General features: G+C 36.9%; 1 protein-coding gene across 7 annotated transcripts in view; it reads left to right on the top strand.

Moving 5' to 3' along the window:
• The window catches only part of LOC106067842 (uncharacterized), a 75,259-nt gene that overhangs the window by 35,621 nt on the left and 18,323 nt on the right, over positions 1-21,315 (top strand). For 6 of the 7 annotated variants that reach the window (XM_056044239.1, XM_056044240.1, XM_056044241.1 and 3 more), the window contains 15 exons: positions 1,415-1,474; positions 1,593-1,703; positions 2,351-2,577; positions 3,791-3,984; positions 5,610-5,679; positions 6,893-7,023; positions 7,226-7,428; positions 8,797-8,995; positions 12,336-12,499; positions 13,624-13,730; positions 16,720-16,877; positions 17,366-17,577; positions 18,500-18,720; positions 19,824-19,982; positions 20,149-20,284. In XM_056044239.1, the coding sequence (XP_055900214.1) occupies positions 1,415-1,474; positions 1,593-1,703; positions 2,351-2,577; positions 3,791-3,984; positions 5,610-5,679; positions 6,893-7,023; positions 7,226-7,428; positions 8,797-8,995; positions 12,336-12,499; positions 13,624-13,730; positions 16,720-16,877; positions 17,366-17,577; positions 18,500-18,720; positions 19,824-19,982; positions 20,149-20,284 (2,352 nt within the window). The remainder of the gene's footprint in view (positions 1-1,414; positions 1,475-1,592; positions 1,704-2,350; positions 2,578-3,790; positions 3,985-5,609; positions 5,680-6,892; positions 7,024-7,225; positions 7,429-8,796; positions 8,996-12,335; positions 12,500-13,623; positions 13,731-16,719; positions 16,878-17,365; positions 17,578-18,499; positions 18,721-19,823; positions 19,983-20,148; positions 20,285-21,315) is intronic. The other variant, XM_056044242.1, reaches the window with a different exon arrangement.

Raw genomic sequence — 21,315 nt, 5'->3', positions numbered from 1 at the left:
AACCGAGACCCTTCCTTTATGCTCTCTCTCCATGTAGATCTATCCAGTGCCACTTTTTCCCAGCTACTAGTGTCGATTTTGCGGAGCTTCATATCGCGTTTGCATAACATAAAATTGGACTACCAAAAGCTCCCCTGTCTTCTGTTAGATATTTAAAGATACGATACTCAAAAACCCTGGCTCTGTTCGCTCCGCAATGTGCGACAAGTCAGTATCGTTCAATTCGTTTCATGTCAATTGAATCGCCAGTCGGCACTGTGACACTGTAGCCCAAAGTATTATATAACAATATCCTAATACATGTGCTTTAATACAAGTGAGTTTCAAATAATAATTACATCTAAAACAAGCAATATAGATCTTCGTGCTTTAGGGGCACCTTTATAATGCTTGCTGGCACATTTTTTTACAAAAACCTTCAATAAACTAAAAAAAAAAAAAAAAAAAGCTTCAATAAATTTCGAAAATTAAAATTCATCAATAAATTTTAACAATTTTTTTTTTAAATTTGAAATAATTATAATTTCAATTAGAAGAAAAAAATCGATTAATGTTTCTACCACAGACTGAAGCGCTTAAATGATCAACTCAGGCACAATCTCGCCCCCACTGGCTTGGAAGAATACAGCTGATAGAATATGACCAATGCAATGCATTATATTGTAATGACACAAGATGCGTAGAAGTTGATGTGAATCGGGTTTTTCCTAAGTAATGTGACGAGTAAGAACAGAGTAGGATTACGAACAAGAAGAATAACGGACAAGACGCCTTAGAGGACGACGCTAGGCTAGCGACGACAGAGGACTGTGCCCTTTTTATTGTTTATTAAATTGTTGAAGTTATCAGCCTGCGTTATTAAGTATATTCTTGATTCATTCTGTTGTTGTGTCATATGGACTCGCATGCACCATTAACATATATATACTCATCAACAAAATAGACCATCAACAATATCATTATATAATTATGTTAATAACTCTTTCATTAAAATACCCATATAGTAATTTTAATGTGTGTGAAATGCTTTTCAATATCTTTATTTGATTTAATACTCTTTTTCTTACGTTCATTTATGCTAAACACACATTCTACACAACTAAAAGGTATGGATTTTGAAAAGCAATGGAACTTTTTGCTACGAAAAATAAAAATTATCATTCTATTGTTTTATATTGTTAAGCGCCTCCCCGCTGTGACTTGTCCAAACGTATTTAACACTTAACCAAAATAACTCATGCTAGAAGTACTTGATATTTGCAATAGCGCACATTTATTATTATTAGTCTATATCTATGAAATTACGTGATTGATTCTAAATGTTTAATGATAAATGCAATTTCACTCAATATAATAAGCTTTCTTGTTATTTTAAAGATTTTTTTTTATATATTGTATTTGATTATCTTCATAGCCTGGTGATTACCTGAAAGTCAGTGTTGACGTCGATAAGAAGATAGTGACACATCTAAAGGTATGTTGTCCTCAACATAGTACTAAAACATTCATTTTTTTGATGAAATCACCCTTAAAATACAACATTTAGAGCTATCATGAAGCTTCTGTAACAATGCTGAATCTGTTTGCATTAGCAGCGTAAACTAATCCGGCGTACGCCCAGGCGTTCAGACATCACGTCGGACAAGTTCAAAGATGAACCAGAGAATGGTCACTCTAATAGAGAACAGTTGAAAAGCGGAAAGGTAAATCATAAGTATTTCTATTATATACAAGATACTTCTCTTTGACGAATTTATAGTTATTTTAATTAAAAAGTTTTGATTAAAGACTAGAGTAACTTTCTTTTATGAATATGCATATCTTGGTGACCTAAACTTAAACCTTGTTTGTTCTATAGAAACAAAAATGCAACAATCATGAATGACTTCTATAACTTGAAAGCAATCACAATAGGATAGTATTTGCTTGTTACGCTATAACAAGGGAAGATAAAAGAGACTTGTTTAGATAAAAGATTCAGCGATATCATAATGTGTTATGGGGATGATGGCATGTATCTAGAATCAATAGAAGCAATAGGAAAAATAATACTTTTTAAAACCAAAGCTTATCTAAGGAAAAATAACCACTAATTACTTCCATTTATCTGAAAATTACAGTGGCAGTGCTAAAATGTGCTTTAAAATTATCAAAGTACTGGAAGAAAGAAAAAAACAACAACAGATTATCAGCAATTGCTTTAGTCTTTACTGAGGATACACCTATAAGCTTGCTATTTATGGATTATCCTCCGTATATAAATATCCAATATTATTTATAACATATTGTTGTAGATAGTTTGCTACATATAGTCTAAAATAGTTACTTCTGTTTCTCATTTATTTAATAGTCTATTGATGGCAGAGAGAGGCTATTCAAAGCCTACTCTGAAACAGGTGAGAAAATTGAGCCTAGATCCAATTATACGAGGAGAAAGCAAAACGGCGCTGTTTTACCGAAAACGACTCTAAATGGCCATAGGACCACCCTTGAGACCATCGAAACCCACAGTCTTGCAGAGGAAACTAACCAAAGCTCACCGTATACCAGTCGCAATGGAAGCGAGTCTCAAAACAGGTAAAATTTGTATTGTTTCTAAGCGAAAATAAAACTATAAAATAAAACGCTTTACTTGACTTGTTCTACAACAAAATTAATTCCTCAAAGCTTCCCCTTTGTAGACATTGCGCCCACCCTTATGAAACCGTAAACCATATCCTCTTTGAATGCCCCTTCCTAAGCCACTTTAGGCAGACACTACTACCACCACAGCCCAACGTAACCAACACCCTGTACGGCAGTGCTGAACAACTGAAGAAAACAGCACACTTTTTTTCCTGGCACAGTCTGCAAAAGAGCTCACAGCTCAGCAGCAATAAAGCTGGCTAGAAGAAAAAGAAGAAAAAGAAAAAGAAGAGACTTGTTCTTCGGGGTGAAAGATTACTACATCTGGGTTCAAACCTCCTTCAGGACAGTTGGGGGGGGGAGTGAAATTTGGAAATGCCTGACATTAGCCGGGGAAAGTAAAGGCGGTTGTTTGATCTGCTGGCTACATGACACCCTCGTTAACCGTAGGCAAAAGAAACAGATGACCTTTAAGTAATTTGACCTATGATGTAAAGGTCTGAAAGGTGTACTTAATTAACTGTTACTACTTTCATTCAGTGCCTCCATTCTCTGCCATCAAAGTACGTACATCCCTTCCATTCATAACCATACTCCACTGTTTGCCCAGTATGGTATACACAACACTGGTCAATCAGTTTTGTTTTCAGTGCCGGAGTTTAGTAAATGGAGGCCCTGATCAGGTTTTTAATGAAGGCGACTCCTACTGTGAATGTAATTAGAATGCACTTAATAATATGAATACATTAAAAGCTTGTCAAATTTGCAAAAAAAGAAGTAGATTTCTTTTTAAATTTTGTTTCATTTTTTTTACGATTCATTTAACATGCATATTTTGTTAAAAATTATATATTTTATATATATAATTATTAAGGCAAGGCCTTCAGCGGCTTAACAGGCTAACACTTGAACAATGCTGATCAATAAATCTCTTTCACTTCAAAAGAGATAGCATCACCATAAAGACACGGATAGAGAACTAAGATATTGCTTTAAGAAAAGATTATTTTTTTTCTTCTTGATTCTCATTATTATGTTGAAGGGTTGAAATGACTTGACCAATATCTGAGATGAATAGCGCAGTGGTTTTCTAAATCATATAGTTTCATTAATACCATTTTATATTGTATTTCGTATATTGGTTGTTGTTTTTTTTTTGGGTAAGTGCTTCAAACCAATACGACAATGACACACAAGACAACAGCAGTGACCAGTTCAGCGAAGATGACCTAACTGACCATGTGGCGCTAACGTCCAACAAGAAGCGACATCGTCACAAAGCGCTGATGACCGAAGTGACCAGCATTGAGTCGACTGCTGGTGAAACTGAAGAACCAGCGCTGGTCAGTGAAAATGAAGGTAATAAAGCTCATTGTCAATAAAGTAACACGCTCAGAGTTTAGAGATATAACATCTTCATTCAAGACCTCATCATGTAGTAAAGGCCCAATAAAGTACAAACACATTGTCTTCAAACCCGAACATTAAGGATGTGTGCCGCATTTAGAATGTTCACAGTAGCCCAACAGTGATTGTCCCAACAAAATCATAAAGCACTTGTAATCATCATTCGAAGATTAGTGAGGAATGTAGTATTTCCCGTGGCTGCGTAGCCCCAGCTGTGACCTACATATTTTGCCACATCCAGAGCAAGCATAACCATTGTCCACAGGTGTTCGATTTAGATTTTCTTTTAGCCGTCTGCGTTTGTCCTCGGCAGCGCATTTTCTTTTGGTCTAACATGTGTATTCCCGCGGCCTTTGTGAGTGACCTCCAGCTGTCTCGTTCTGAGGCCGCATGCAACCAGGTGCTCTCTTCTATGTCAACCAAGGCAAGCTGACGCCTAAGCTGGTCTCCGAAGCGTTTCCGTGGGGGCGCCAATGTTACATCGTCCACCTTTTAGCTCACCAAAAAAAAAAAGACTGCCTTTGGCATACGTTCGTCTCCCATACGGGAAACGTGCCCAGCGTAACTGTCGGACCATAAGAAGTCCTTCTATACTGTCCACACCGGCCTTCGCAAGGACATCGCTGTTTATAGTGCGGTCTTGCCACCGTATGTCCATGATGGAGCGCAAGCATGTTTGGTGAAAGATTTAAGTTTATGAAAAGTTCAATGCACTTATATTCTGGCTTGATTCTTATACTGAAGCGATATGCTATTATAACAAAAGTATTGGCACACATTTTAAAGACAAACTCTAAAGTAACGAAGAAATAAAGTGTTATTTACTATTGTTAAAGTTTTCAAACTACAGTAAATACTAAAAGTCTCCATGGTCGAAGTCAGAGCTAAACTGTCTTTAGGTAGTGAATTATTGTCTGTTTCAACAAGGCGAGAGATAGTTTATCTTGTTTTTCACTGGTCTAAACAATCACCGATTGAAGAATCTGTCCCCTGTGCACTTAGATAGACGTAATAGATGCAACAGTCACGGGCGTTCAGATACTTATCCTATGAAATATTGTTATCATCGTGTGTCGTGCCTTCTCAAAACCCTGACACGGTACACAGTTAACTTATATTATAAAATACAGGCGTTAATTACGTCCTAGGTCAATCTAGTCATGCATGTTAATCAATCACTTAAATTCTGCCAAGTCATTGGTTTTCCTGGATGACGCAGGTAGCCCAATACAAGCTCAAATAGTACTAGGGAAGAAGAAGCATTGCTACCAATGTGCTCTAGCATATGGAACAAGTAATGTTCCTTTATCTTCGTGTCTTTCTGAGTATTTTATTAGGTTTCGCTTTTGTAGTTGAAGATTATTAATCCAATTATGCATGTGCAGGTGTTAAGAGTAGAATTAATGGCCGAATCAAAATTTAACGACTATGTCATGCATTGAACAAAATTACATCACAAAAGAAGTTTCCTAACTGATTGACCTAAAAAATACAAAACAATTATTATTTATTTCCTTATTGTCTTATTAAGATTATATAAAATATGACACTTGGTTATACTTTTTGTTTTCATTTAGATTCCAACTTCACTGATGACAGCTTTCACGAGGTGGTTGTTAGCCCTGTACAGACACCTACAGCAACCAGGTAAATCGTCAATAATACATTGCATGGGCGTAGCCAGTTGTTTTTTTCGGGAAAGGATTTTTTTTCTTTTGGGTAGGGGGATACCCCTCCCCGATTTTTTTTTGGGGGGTACCCTATATATATACATATATATATATATAAGTGTGTGTGTGTGTACATAATTAATCTTTATTACATTCTCACTTTTCATTCTTTCCAAAGTTTATTGTACCCTAGGATAGGCTCTTCCTGGAGTTAGTAAAAGGAAAAAAGTGTAGACACCCCGCCCTTGCTGGCAAGGAAGTCTGGGGGAGCGCTGAGGGGTCATTTCATTTCATTTCCACTCCGGCTACTCCCATGATACATTGGCTTCAGCCTGCAGACCATGTTGTCCTTCGTCTGCTATTATTCATTTAACAGAACCTTAATAATGCTGAAAATGAGTGTTTTCACGATTTTATTCACACGTCCACAGTGTTGAAGTTGAACAATAGGCCTGAGGATTTGTTCACAACGCACTTGTGACTATTGAGAAGGAGAAAGGGCTATACATGAGTTTGTAAGTTGAATTCCCTGTCCGGCTCGTCACCCCATGTGAGAATAGGTGAACTATTAGTGTCTAGTCTTTCACAAGTTCTCGTCATGTGTCTTAATGTCTTTAAAGTAAAGACCTATTGTTTTATTTTTTATTAAAGCATTTTTTATACTTAAACAATACTATGCCAATGGCGATCTTCTTTGGCGAGCTTAAAGGAGGACGGCTTAGCAGATGTGCCCCCTCCCCCCGTATGCGCTATAAAGACCAACTGGGGCGCCTTTTCCCCCTCTCTGGTATAGAAGAAAGTAGCAAGTGGCCTCTGAAATGGACAGGTGGCGAGCCGTAGCAAAGGCTGTGGTACGAACATTTGAGACTCAGAGAGACGCCCTTGTTAAAGACTGGGGCAGAAGATGAAAAATATTCAAGTCGCAACACTGGGTTTCAATAGTCACGTGAAACACTGCACTCATCCTTAATCTTGGGAATCAAAGACATTGCCATTATTATAATAGCTTTAGCAATGATTACAATTGGCACCTTCCGAAAATCTTTCTGTCACTGAGAAACTCAAGTCAACGGACGTTCACATTATATTTTTAAAATCTTGAATAATTGATTCATTACATAAAGAATGTAATGTTAAATATAAAAACTGCTTCATTTTAACATTTTTATATCGATATCCTGTTTCCCCAGGCCACCAACAAGAGAAAACACAAAATTTGTCTTTGAAGACAGCATGGCATCCATCCTAGCTGGACAAGCCAATAAAAAATGCCCACCGGACCAGACCGTTGTTAACGTTTATGTAGCTTCCGGTCCATCAGGTAAAAACAAAACAATAACAGCAAAGCACCAATCAGTAATGTGCAAAAAAAAAAAAACATACAATTTTTTTACTTAACTTTTCTCAATACAAATGCTTGTAATAACTTTTTCTTTTGAGTGAAAGATGAAAATTAGTATGGTTATTTAGACTTTTATTTATCTTACAATAATTTGTACAAATGTAATTTCCAAAAATGCCAGATTTCGAGGCGGAAAGAACATTTTTCCAGGAGAATTTATTCCCGAAGCTTCGAGAATTCTATCTTCAAAGAGGTCAAGAAATCAGAATCTTAGACTTACATTGGGGCTTTAAAGACACTATTTGGGATGACCACAAAATTCCGAAGATCATTCACAAAACCATAGAAAAGACAAGAAAATCAAAATTTGGGTTAAATTTTGTGGTAAGTACGAAAATCGCGCTATTATTGACTTGGTGAACAAAATGTTTGCTGTATATCGTAAATAAAAAAGTAAATTATTAATGTTCCCCTCTCAAACAATGATGTCTATAGAGCATATGATGGCATGGCTTCACACAACATAAAACAACGCTATGGCACCCCTGTAATAATGCAGTGGATACCGAGTCACATAGGTGTGACTGGCAACACTATTGCAGGCTCCTTGGCCCACCAGGGAGGGCGAATTCCACTCACAGAACAGGCTGTAAGTTTTCATCATGCTCTGGCTATAATTAAAAAAAAACAATGTAAAAGTGGTTTGTGTGCTGGGACAAGTCCCAAAAAGCCAGTGGAGTCTGGGAGTGCATGAGGCGCCCTGACCGCATTTCCCCGTGGTGGAGGCTGTCCAGGCCTGAGCAAGCTTTTATAGCACAGTGCAGGACAGGCCATTGTCCTGTTGGCTCATATTTCTCACGGCTATGTCCAAATTTCGATTCACGGTGCCCCCGCTGCGGGGAAGAAGAGGAAACAGTGCCTCATATTCTGTTTGACTGCCCCGGACTTGCTGATCTCCGTCTCGACAGGTCTGGGAAACCAAAATTCTCGACCTGTATGGCGACATTTATGCACTACGCAAGACAGCAGGGTTTCTGTCCAGGGCTTTTGCAAGAGAGGATTTGTGCCTCTCAAGCCATCACTCAAATGGAGTTTGATGATGATGACGATGATAGAGCAGATGATGTAAAGGTCATCTCTTTTTGTGGCCCATGGTTAACGAGATTGTTATGTGGCCAGCATAACAACCAACCGCCTATATTTTTTCCCAAACTAATGTCAGCCACCCATTAGAATTGGATAGAATCAGAGGTGCCTAAAAGATCCTGAAATTAAAAATCCCAGTCTTCACAAGGTTTCGAACCCTAGACCTTAGGTTTGGAAGCCGCACACCCCCCTATTGACTGAAAGACATGTTAAATCATAATCATTGAATCGTAAATATAAGCTTGTAAATTAATTTGAGCTTTTATATGTGCATGTACATAGAGATCTGTGTTCTTATACCACTAAATCCTGTGGGATGGTCGCTAAATTTTTACAATTAAACAGTGTGCGGTAGACACCATGCGAAGGCATTTCCGAACACTATTTCCAGGATACATATAGGTACTTCAACTCCAAAATGATCTAAGAATGAAAATCTTTTCATCTCGGAAGTGACAGGGAATCTTAAATATAAGTCTGATAAACATTGTGCTATGCCTAAACTTTATAAATATGTTATCTTTTTATCTTATCTTATAAAATACAGACGTTACTTCAAAAAAGAAGATACGGCTTATAAAACGAAAATGTTATTTATTTCTCAAGGCTTTGGTTGGGCAGAAGTATGGGCCCAAAGTTTTACCAGAGGAGATTCCTAAAGATGACTACGAAGCAATCTATGCGGCAGCCTTGGCATACAGAGAGGAACAGCTTAGGCTGAACAGCATTAAGATATCTCATATAGAGGCCCAGAGAGCCCAGAGAGAGAAAGAGTTACCTCCTGTGAATGAAGAAGACACTCCAGGTTAGTGGAATGGAAGCTGATGTGGACGTTATTTTAAAGATAATTATGCGTCATGACGTTGACCTTTCTTATAGCAATGTTGTTTTCTATTTTACTTTCATTATTGGAGCTTTTATGTAATTCTTTCAACGCGTCGAGAGTGCTATCTACCCAAATCCAAATACACATCATTGTACATTTAAAAAATTACATTAGGAATTCATGCTTGCCAGCTGGTAAACACAGCGACAAAAAATAACAACATTTAGTTTTTGTTTCTTGGAATTTTAGGGATTCCATTGAAACTTAAGACAACTTAAAGACAGTTCCTTTCAAAAGAATCCCAATTTTAAGGACTTCATTCGTTTGGCATGTGTACGCAGTGGCGGATCCTATAGGGGCATACTTTGCCCGGTTCCGTCCGAACTTTGACTCCCAATGCCGTCACTGTGGAGAGAGCGTCGAAACAGTGTCGCACGTCTTGTACGAGTGTCCCCAGTTCCTCGAGCTAAGGGGGGACCTGTCTGAGCAGTCACTCGACTTGTATGGTATCTATGAGGCACTACGCCGAACGGCCCAGTTTCTTGCCAGAGCACTACGCGAGGACTAGTCCTTCCTGCTCTGATTTTTCAAAAGGAGTTCATCTCAGGAGGCCACCAAGTGTGGCAGATAATTTGTTCTATTAGCTCAATAGTTTCTGATGTAGCCACTAGTCAGCCTGTCGTAGTTGAGGTTAGAAATTGGGGGCGTGAAAGTTGATGTTGTAGAGCAAGCAGAAGACGAGTGAAAAAAAGACGTGCAGTGTCGCCATTAGCTGAATAGTTTCTGATGTAACCACGAGTAAGCCCGTCGTAGTTGAGGTTAGAAAAAAGGGGAGTTAAATGTTGAAGGGGTAAGACAAGGTGAAGACGAGAGCCGAGTGAGAGAAGAAATATAAAGTGAGTCTCAGGGAGTTGTGTTTTGTTTCAGTTGTTCATGATTTTACTATTTTCTCTGTGATTTGTGATTCTACAATCATTTTGAGACATCTACATTAAAATCCACAATCTACATACATCTACATGCACATCTGCATATATCTACATGCACATTTAAACACATCTACCTATATCTACATAAACAAACTACATATACATCTACATGCACATCTGCATACACATCTACATACACACCTACAAACATATCAACATACATCTACATACACATCTACACACATATCTACATACATCTACAAACACATCTACATACATCTACAATCACATCTACAATCACATCTACATACATCTACATGCACATCTACATATACATCTACAATCCTATCTACAGACATCTACATACACATCTACACACATATCTACAATCACATCTACATACACATCTACATACATCTACAATCACATCTACATACACATCTACAAACATATCTACATACATCTACATACACATATACATACATCTACAATCACATCTACATACATTTACAATCACATCTACATGCACATCTACATACACATCTACAAGCACATCTGCATACACATCTACATACACATCTACACACATATCTACATACATATCTACATACATCTACATACATCTCTACATATACATCTACATACAAATCTACATAACACCTACATATATCTACATACATACACTAAAGAAGTCACAAGGTGTAGGCTATATCATGTTCATAAAAGTTTTTATTTTGTTAAAAAGTTTGTTCACGTTTCGCTCACATTAAGCATATAATACACCTACAACGGCTTAGTTTGACTAGCTGTATGTAGTTACAGCCCAACGACTTTAACTTTTTTGCAATAGTATTATTATTGTAACCCTATCGCCAATCTTCCCAACCTTTGACCTATAACCTCCACATTGAGCTCCGAACAACACGGATCACAAATCTAGACCTAGCAATTAGACGCCGTGCAGAGATGTGAGATATTTTATTTTGAAAGACAAAATTTGAATATAAATATCTGAACCACACCCTATACATATATACTTTAAAAATATATTACATATAATAAACAAAAAAAATATTTTCGATTTAATCATGATACTATACCATTGTTAAAGTGACAAAATTAAAAAAGAATTATCACTTGATCTTCGCAGCATTTGATTCACACCACGCTACGGTAAACACAGAAGTGCTAACTTTGATCCTTTTCCTGTTAAGATTTGAAGTAAAATCTAGACCTAGCAGTTAAACACCGTGCAGAGATGGGAGATATTTTATTTCATGCTTTTCTGGGAGATCATGAATCAATTTGAAAGATAGCCAATAATTTATGGCCTATTTTCACGAGAAACGACCAAAAGTCAAGTGTGCCATATAAGTACACATTTTGATACAAAGGGTGAAAACAAATCAAATTTTTTTGTTTTTTCTAGGTATATTGCGCACAAAATGATCATATATCTTTTGAAACAAAAACCAAACATATACAGCCAGCGGCAGTCATCTCTTCCCTTGTTCAGCACACCGGAGACACCAATAAAACTTGCTTTTTGTTTCTCTTTGTTCTTTGTTCTATGTTCTTTGTTCTATTCAACTTGCACATTTATGAGCACAGGGTGGTGGGAGGGTGGTTGGACACGGTTTTCGAAACTAGATATAACGATTTTCCTAGAAATTCGACCATTGATGGATATCTTTAGGAAAAGTGTTACTACCTATTTTACCGCACTGGGAAAACTATAGTTTGACCCTTTGAGTATTCAAAGTACACACACACACACACAAATTAAAAATGGCTAGAGGACTAGAAAATCTTTATCTCCAACTGACTACGTATTCGGGCATTTGGAAGTTTAATAAATTAATGTTCAGGAACCGTCTTCTATGTTTAAATGCATAGACATATCATAAGAACTTTAGATACACTGACTCTGAGTAGATTTATACATTCGTGGGGAAGTCAACTGGGGCGAGGTAGAAAATGTTCCATTTTTTTAAAAATCTGTCATTCATTAGTTATTAAGAGTAAAATGTTCTCTCTTACGAAACAGTCACCAGATTTATAAAGGACGCATATTCTTTTTTTTTTGTTATGAAATAGTTTTTCATATTTATTTGTTTATAGAAAGATCGAGAATTAGATAATTTATATTTTACTTTAAACGCTGATAAGATGATGACAAGTTTGAAATTCATATTTTTTTATTGTCATTGTGTTTTCTTTTTTTTTTACTATCAATTTAAATAGCATATAAAAATGTGCTAAAATTGTTTCTTTGGCCAGTCTTTACAGTTATTGGTCAGAGTTCTGACTGCAGTACACTCTTTTGAACAAATATCATCTTTTAAAGCAGTTAAATCTTCACTAACATATTCTACTTGTTTCTTGCCCAGTGCCAGACGAAAGTGTCCCAAATGGCGGTGTTACCTACCCAGACTCAAGCTACGAGCGCAACGCGAGCTCCGAACCTTCTTCTAGTGAAAACCCAATTCAAGCGGCGGATGAAAGGAGGCGTAAACGTAGTATGGCTCAGAGGCAAGAGCAGCAAGCTATCAAGGTAATGGGACAAAGAGTTTAGGGTTAAACCCAGACCGGTCGTTTTAGTAGGCCTTATCACTGATGTAAAACGTCGCAATCTATGGGCAGTGGAGACCTAACTCTACTGTCTATGGGAAGTGGAGACCAAACTCTACTATCTATGGGAAGTGGAGACCAAACTCTACTGTCTATGGGCCGTAGAGACCTAACTCTACTGTCTATGGGAAGTGGAGACCAAACTCTACTATCTATGGGAAGTGGAGACCAAACTCTACTGTCTATGGGCCGTGGAGACCAAACTCTACGTTCTATGGGCTGTGGAGACCAAACTCTACTGTCTATGGGCTGTGGAGACCAAACTCTACTGTCTATGGGCCGTGGAGACCAAACTCTACTGTCTATGGGCCGTGGAGACCAAACTCTACGTTCTATGGGCTGTGGAGACCAAACTCTACTGTCTATGGGCCGTGGAGACCAAACTCTACGTTCTATGGGCTGTGGAGACCAAACTCTACTGTCTATGGGCCGTGGAGACCAAACTCTACGTTCTATGGGCTGTGGAGACCAAACTCTACTGTCTATGGGCCGTGGAGACCAAATTCTACTGTCTATGGGCCATGGAGACCAAACTCTATTGTCCACAGGTTGAAACGTTGGAGGTCAGTGCTCAGGCCTTCTATGAAAATTGGTCTCTGTTTAAGTTGGCCTTTTTTTATGCCGTCTTAAAAACAGGTTGTTCAGTACGACAAGCATTTGATAGGAACTGCTTTAGCTTTACAGGTTTTCCTAACAACGGTTTTTTTTTTTTGTACTCATCCTCATTGTGCTCTGTTTATGTGAGGGTTTAAAGCTCTTTGTAAAAAACCCTGAGTTGCTGCCCTTAATTCACATTTATATGTTTCTATACAAATCAAAATCTAATTGTCGAATCTGAATTTGGAAAGTCTGGGGCAGACATACACAAGAGATGTGGTTTCCTTTTCTCCACTCCTGGAGTCAAATCAGGGCGCTCGAAGCAGTGCGATATATTTTTGTTTCTGTTGTCTTTAGCTTAAGACATAGTACAATGTTATTGCTATTGAACTGATAGTGTCACTCACACCCAAGGCATACGGTGAGCTCATGAACCTCTTAATGTTTCAGATTTTAAAAGAGTCTGAAGAGCAGTTACCTGACCTTGACCTGCTGAGTCAATGGTACCAGCTAGATACCAATGCCGTCCCACCTGTGTATCGGCTTCAAAATATAAGGTAATAATAGTACCAGTGGAAACACATTTCTTAAATCGAGACCTTGATGTACATTTGAAGCACTAGATTGTAGGCTGAACTTAAAATCTGCATTTAAATAAAAATCTCAGAATAAATCATGAGTTCATTTTTCTTTTCTGCTTCCGAATCTCTAAAGAACGATATAGCAATAAAAATTAACGTATCTTAATATTAACTTAAAATCAATAAGAATTTGACTGGTATTTGTGTTCCTTAACGAGTTTTTCTACAAGTAAATGTTTTACCTAAACCTGGAGGACGCGCAGTAGCTCAGTAGTAAAGCGCTTGGCTCCGAACCGTGGATTCGAATCTTGGTTAAGACTGGCATTATGAATTTCGGGATCGTTAGGGCGCCTTTGAGTTCACCCAGCACTAAGACAATAGTTGGGGGAAAAGTAAAGGCAATTGGTCGTTGTGCTAGCCAAGACGCCCTCTTTAACAATGGGCCACAGAAACAGATGATCTTTACATCATCTGCCCTATAGATCGCAAGGCGAGCAGTTTTAATGTTGAAAAATGGAGCGCATCCTCAAAATTAATAATTTATTTCAAAACATTTTTAATGGACCTCATCCACCAATCGTAAACAAACAACATTTTGCCACGTGGTTCTCTATATCTTCTATACAAATTACGCAATCCATAAAGGCTGTCACGTGATACGTAATTTTCATTGTTTTATCAATATTATCACGTGGCTAAATGTTGTTTGTTTACGATTGGTGAATGAGGTCCATTAGTGTTGATCACGGACCTTTACCTTTTGAATGATGACTTTTTTTTTAAAGGAAGAAACTAATAGATTCTAACATTTTGCTACAGTATGAGTTCAAGTCTAAGATTTGATGTATGCAAATAATCCACACAATCTGGAACTAAAACCTGAATTGAACAGATTAATGCTAATGGAATTGTTGTGTTAGGTTAATATTGTCAACACCAAGTCCTCTATAATCTTTAATTTAAAAAAAAATATATTTTGCTCAGATATCTATTCCTACGATTATGATAAGTGCTTTAAAAAAAAACAATTTTCCGTGAGGAACCCAATTATTCATTATTCACACATTATTCATGCTTTCTCTACTCACGATATCTGAACTTTTTCATTTAGAATCTGTTTGAGAATTAAGAAAAAAAATCGTTTCAAAATTAGCACACGCAAGGGAGGCAATTAATTACTCCGTGTTCAAAATCTTTGTTAGATAATGTCTTTTGACATTTTCAGATATATTGTATCAAATGAAGCATTTCAGATCAACACGCAGCTTCATTATATGATAACAAAAAAGTAAAGTTTTTCTTTCAGGCTATGCGGGGGAGATAATGTTTAGGTCTTCTGTTTCTCTGCCCACCACCACGACATTCCGCCTTTACTTTCTCCCAACTAAAGTCTTATACACATAGAGATAGGTGGACTTATGGACAGTTCCCGAGGCCCTGGGTGAGCGTCGTGTGCGGGGCCCTTAGCCGTAAGGGTAGACTACATATATACAGTACCACATCACGCTAACGGGCTCATCCGTCTCTAACGCAGTAACAATAACAATACAGTAAGTCCGCCTCAAAGCTGTGTGCGTTTTTTTTTCTTTTCTACAAAACATTGAACATGACGTAGGTACTGTTGACTTACTTTTGGCCGCTTAAGTATTTTTATACTGTATTGTAATATATACTGTATTGTAATTGTTCTGCATTAACAGAAGCAAATAAAAGACAAAACACTTGTGCACTACTTCTATTAGGTCTCCTCTCTCACTCTGCTAATTGAAGCCAATTGGACGTTCTCTAAGAACACAGTGTGCTATAAGAGTTACAGTGGTCCATACACTTTCGTAGACCCAACTTTTGTCGGAAGAGCTATACCACGGGCTTTCAAAAAATTAATTTAAAAAAATACTCGCGCGCTTTTTGTTTTTTAACAGAGTAACATGGATTTTGCCACGGCCGCACGATGTCTATGCACATAGTAAAGTTCCCCTTTCTGACCTTGTGGTAGCCCACCCTTTCTGGCCTTGTGGCAGACTATTGGAAAAAAGAAACTTAATACGTCATCGCCAAACTTTTTGGAAGCTGACCTTCGCGTGCGATCTTAAAACGTATCACAGGGGAAAGTCAAGAAAACACTGTATATTTGTTTATTAATTTTCATAAAAAATCAATTTTTCAAAAGTTGCATTTATGTTACTACAAATGTTATAAATGACTCTTTCATCTCTACAATCTTTCATAATGCAAAGAGTAGTTCAAACTTTATCACTTTTTTAAAAACTTATTTTAACTTTATTTTCCTAATAAAATCGTTTGGACGTCGATGTATGTATACGAAATAAAAGATTTGGATTGGTTGCTTCCACCTACGTGTTTTTATTGACGCCAAGGTGAACTGTTCAACGTTAATAGCCTCTTAAAATAGGCAGTTCATAAGATACTGTCTTTAACGAAACTGAACGGTATTTCGAAACTAAAAATGTATGTTAAGAGCTTAAATGGTAATTGGCATCATAAAGATACTGAGAAAATATTGAGTAACAAGTCCTAGTTAATGAGAACTGATTTGGTTTTCGAAATGGGTGGCAATAAAATCTCCGATCGCGGGGCCCCCCTCACGAGAGGGGCCTGGGGTGGTTGCCCCGCTTGACAACCCCTAAGGTCGTTACTGCTTATGGGAGTCTCAAAATACCAAAGTTCAAAATCTTCAGTCTTCACCGAGTTTTGAACACAGGTTTCAGAAGCCAAGTGCTTACCTACTCAAACACCGCGCCCCTTTCAACATTATGAATAATTAAATGAACTAATGAACTGTTTATATTGTATTTCTTAAATACATTCAGTTGTTCTTTTTGTATACAACACAAATAAAGTACATGTAATATACCTTCAATCTTGGATACACATAACTTGTATATATAACTTTGACTTTATTTTTATTGTAGTTATCAGTACCCTTTATATATTTCCTGTACAGTTCTGTTTTCAAAGACATCTCTAGAAATGACTCCTCCAAAAGGGCTCAGGCTAAAGCTGCATTTATGACTTTGGCAAATAAATTTTTGGCCATTTTCTCAACATTTGGACACAAGTCATTAACCAACATATGGTATTTTGAGCATTTGACTTCATCTGGTAAGTTACATTTGTTAACCGTAATAAAAAGTAGAAGAGAAATTTTAACATAAACATACAATTTGTAATATCCAATGAAAGATTTAGGATGAATACCTTTGCAATATCTCTAAACACATTCTAGCAACAGTTCTTATTGTTTGAATACATTAGTCAATGTGAAACTTTACCATGATGTACTTTATATATAATATATATATATATATGTGTGTGTGTGCGTGTGTGTGTGTGTGTGTGTGCGTGTGTGTGTGTGTGTGATTGGGCTTAGATTTAGATCCTCGCTTGTGCATTGGGCGGCAAGCTGTCTGCACAAAGATCTGTCTCGGTCAATGTCTGAAGCCCCTTACCACCTGGTGTCCATTGCTCTGAGGTCCTCTATGAAAGTGGCGCCAAGTATACGCTTTGTATGTCATGTGTGTGTGTGTGTGTGTGTATGTATTTGATGTAAGAAGTGATCAACAACTTGTATTTCTCTATTTGGTCAACAGTGTTCGGCAGAGAACTTGAAGATATTGTTGATAATGAGGGGACCTGGGACAGTACGGTGTTTCTTGTGAGAACCCTTGACAACTTGCAGAACAACTTAGACGATCAAGCTGCCCAGGACTACGTGGATCTGGCCACTGAAAGACCCCCGAAACTTGATACCGTGGCCTGGGGAAAGATGAAAGAGCTGACAGAAACTATACACAAGAATAAAGTAATTTATTTAATACACTCTATTAAAACAGAGATAGAGATCTTATCATGTGTAAAATTTAGACCATTTAAAATAACAATATGTTATACCCATCAAACATCAAGTGGATTATAACTTTTTGTCTTGACCCCTTTCGAATAAACGTTTTTATTGTTTAAAACTAAACATGCAGAGTTGAAAAGAAAAGAAAGACTGGAGCAAGTGAATTTATGAATTTTCTCCTCAACAAAAACCTTTTATTTTAAATTAGAATGTGAACACCTATCAATAGACAATAGCTAAAGGTAGAGAAAATTTTGAAACAACAAATAAGGAGAAATTATTATTAATTTTATTATAGAATTGACTCTGAACCGCTGACTTTACTTTATATTCACAATGGTTATTCATAAAGATATCTGTTGCAATATGTGTGCTTTGGATATATACAAAACTGTGGTATAGTAAAGCATTATTTCATTTCAAAGTATCTGTTAAATGAATACATTGATATTATAAGGCTTTTCAACTTTCAAAACTCTAATTTTAAAATTTCCCAAATGTTAGAAGACGTAAAAATAGACAACAAATTTCAAAGAATGGACTTCATTCACCAATCGTAAACAAACAACATTTAGCCACGTGGTTCTCTGTCTCTTCTATACAAAATACGCAATTTATAAAGGCAGTCACGTGATATGTTTTTTTTTTCATTGTTTTATCAATATTATCATGTGGCTAAATGTTGTTTGTTTACGATTGGTGAATGAGGTCCATTGACCATTGGGTAATTTTTAATTTAAAAAAAAAATGAATATCAATGGTATTGTCATCTAATTCCATAGCACTTTCGTTTATGCAAGATTCTTCAAATAAAAAGTTATAAACGCATTGCCATGTTGTCTGTAAATAACATTCACTTGCTACTTGACAATGCTTATAGGTGTCAGCGGTTAGTAATTTCTTACTGGACTGGTCACCGGGAGGTATCAAGCCGGACCTTCGCAGGGAGCACCTTGTCCACGTGGAGAGAATGTCCAAAGCGGTATCTGATTCTGTGGTGAGACATTTGCACGAGTTGGACACATCCTTCGGGAGAAACAGGACTTGGCAAGGGAAGCTATTCCAGGAAGTGGCAGAGCATGTGAGATGTTGTCAACAAAAGTGAGCTTTTTTTTTTCCCGAGCTAAAATATGTTTCTTTTTTAAATATAGTAGTAAAAGTCACTTTAAAAATATTGAATTTAGGCTTCATTTGCATATCTCCCGTGACATATAAAGGCCCTTTTACAAAGCTTATCTCAATTCTCTCTGTCTGTCTTACAAAGCTTATCTCAATTCTCTCTGTCTGTCTTACAAAGCTTATCTCAATTCTCTCTGTCTGTCTTACAAAGCTTATCTCAATTCTCTCTGTCTGTCTTACAAAGCTTATCTCAATTCTTTCTGTCTGTCTTACAAAGCATATCTCAATTCTCTCTGTTTGTCTTACAAAGCTTATCTTAATTCTCTCTGTCTGTCTTACAAAGCTTATCTCAATTCTCTCTGTCTGTCTTACAAAGCTTATCTCAATTCTCTCTGTCTGTCTTACAAAGCTTACCTAATTCTCTGTCTGTCTTACAAAGCTTATCGCAATTCTCTCTTTCTTTCCATCTAGCACAAAATTTGAATACGATATTTCTCCCACTTTCCTGTATAGGAACACGTTTAAACTTTGCACACAATTATTCATTGTTTCTAACAAACATCAAACATGAATTATTAAAAATGAACTAATTAATGTATTAATTAGTGGTGATTAATTAATTTCGTTTGATATTGAAATGGATTGAGAGTATTGCTGTAAATTTGAAGATCTTAGCTCTTTTTTTTTAGTATTTTCATATATTTTGCTTGTCGTAAGTAAAAAGACTATAGCCATAGCCACTCTATTCTTACTTTGAAGACGTTTCAAGTATAATTGTCATATCACATTCTATTTGTTATGATCTGCGAATGTAATTGCATATTACCGAAATGAAAATGTCTTGTTATTGAATTTATTAAAACACTGTATAACGTATTTTTTAAATTCGAAAAATCTATGTTTAGAAGATGAAAAAAAATTATATATACATATATATATATATATATATATATATATATGTACATACATTTTCTCTTTCTTATTCTCCGAGATAGTCAAAGTGAACTCTTCCAAATTAAAGCAATACATTTGTCTTGTAATTTTTATTTCGATTTTTTGTTTTCTTTTTGACTTGTTCTATTCAGAGCCACAAATTTCCATGGACGGAAAGAACTGTTAACAAGTATAAAGACCTACTTGAAATCTCAATCAGATTCTCCTCTTATTCTTTATGGGAAAACCGGAAGCGGAAAGACCGCCATCATGTCGAAAACAGCCAAAGAGGTTTTCAAATGGTTTAAGAGGTATAAAGACAGTTTTGACCTATTTACACTCTCTCGTCTAGTAGCACCTCTTTAGAGTTCAAACAAAGAAGTTCAAATCTTTTTAATATAGTATCTTTAAGTACAAAGAAATGTGTTTTATAAATGAAAAGTTACTTTGTTATACTGGATATGTTCTCTGTTACAGTGATGAAGAGCCCCCAAGAGTTTTGGTTCGTATGATCGGCTGTACAGTTAACTCAACTAGCACTAGAGACATGCTACAGGACGTGTGCTATCAACTCTGCTATATGTTTGGACAGAGCCCGGATGAAGTTCCCACGGTAATTGATAATCTATTTCTTTAATCTATTGGTAACCAGCATCTCAGCCTGGGTGGTGGGTTATATAAATTTCGGACACGCTTGTCATGGAACAAATAGTCGATACCAAAGGAACTGACAATCTAATAGACAATAACATAGTGTTGATTTTTAGCTCCAAACAGTTAGTACAACTACCCGATGTAGGCGTATTAAAATTCTTAGTATAGAACTTTAAATAAACCTGAACAAACTTCTTGACTAAATAAAACTGTAGCTGGCAGCAGATGGCATCGGAAGGAGACAGTTGGAGAGCTTTCACGAAAAGCCGCAGCACACACATTTGAGGCCCAGAGGAAAGTCTTTGTAGAAGCCAAGCGCAAAAGTCTTAAAGAAAACTTAAATAGACTCTTGGCGGACAACAGCTTTGTCTGCATCAGGTGTGGAAAAAATTGCAGGTTGAAACTGCACTCGTCCTTCATCTTCGGAATCGAAGACGTTGCCATTACTATTATTATACACAGATCACTTCGTGGTTTCATTAGAAACTCTTCAGCCAGAAACGACCCCTAACCTTTCATTGTTGTTATCTTGGAAACACAGACTCCTTAACACTTATATTAATAGTAACATATATCCATATGTTAAAACATTATTTTAGGCTTTTGTATGTTTCTTAAAGCAGCTTCTTTAAGTATTGTGTGCAGACGTTTCATTATGTCGGATAGCCCACCTTATGGGCCGCAGAGCACACCTGACGGGCTGTACTGCCTGAGGATGATATAAATTTCCGACAGGCAGGCCACGTGTCGCAAAACGTCGTTGAGTCCGTTAGGACCAGCTGTAAGTGGCTTCTGTATGTACTGTGTCTAGAGGTTTCTAGGGTCCCTATAGCATACATTAAGGGGCAGAAGATGTTCACGGACCGCACTTTGTGCATCACTGTTTGAATTATTCGTTGTGGCAATGTTTCATAAGACAGAACGTTGAAACTTAGCATTTTATTCCACAAATGGACCACTCGGCCAATACAGAATTATATTGTGTTTAAA

Source organism: Biomphalaria glabrata, chromosome 10, assembly GCF_947242115.1.
Source record: "Biomphalaria glabrata chromosome 10, xgBioGlab47.1, whole genome shotgun sequence".
Lineage (NCBI taxonomy): Eukaryota > Metazoa > Mollusca > Gastropoda > Planorbidae > Biomphalaria > Biomphalaria glabrata.
The sequence above is the reverse complement of the archived record's forward strand: the minus strand, read 5'-3'. Positions and strand labels throughout refer to the sequence as shown.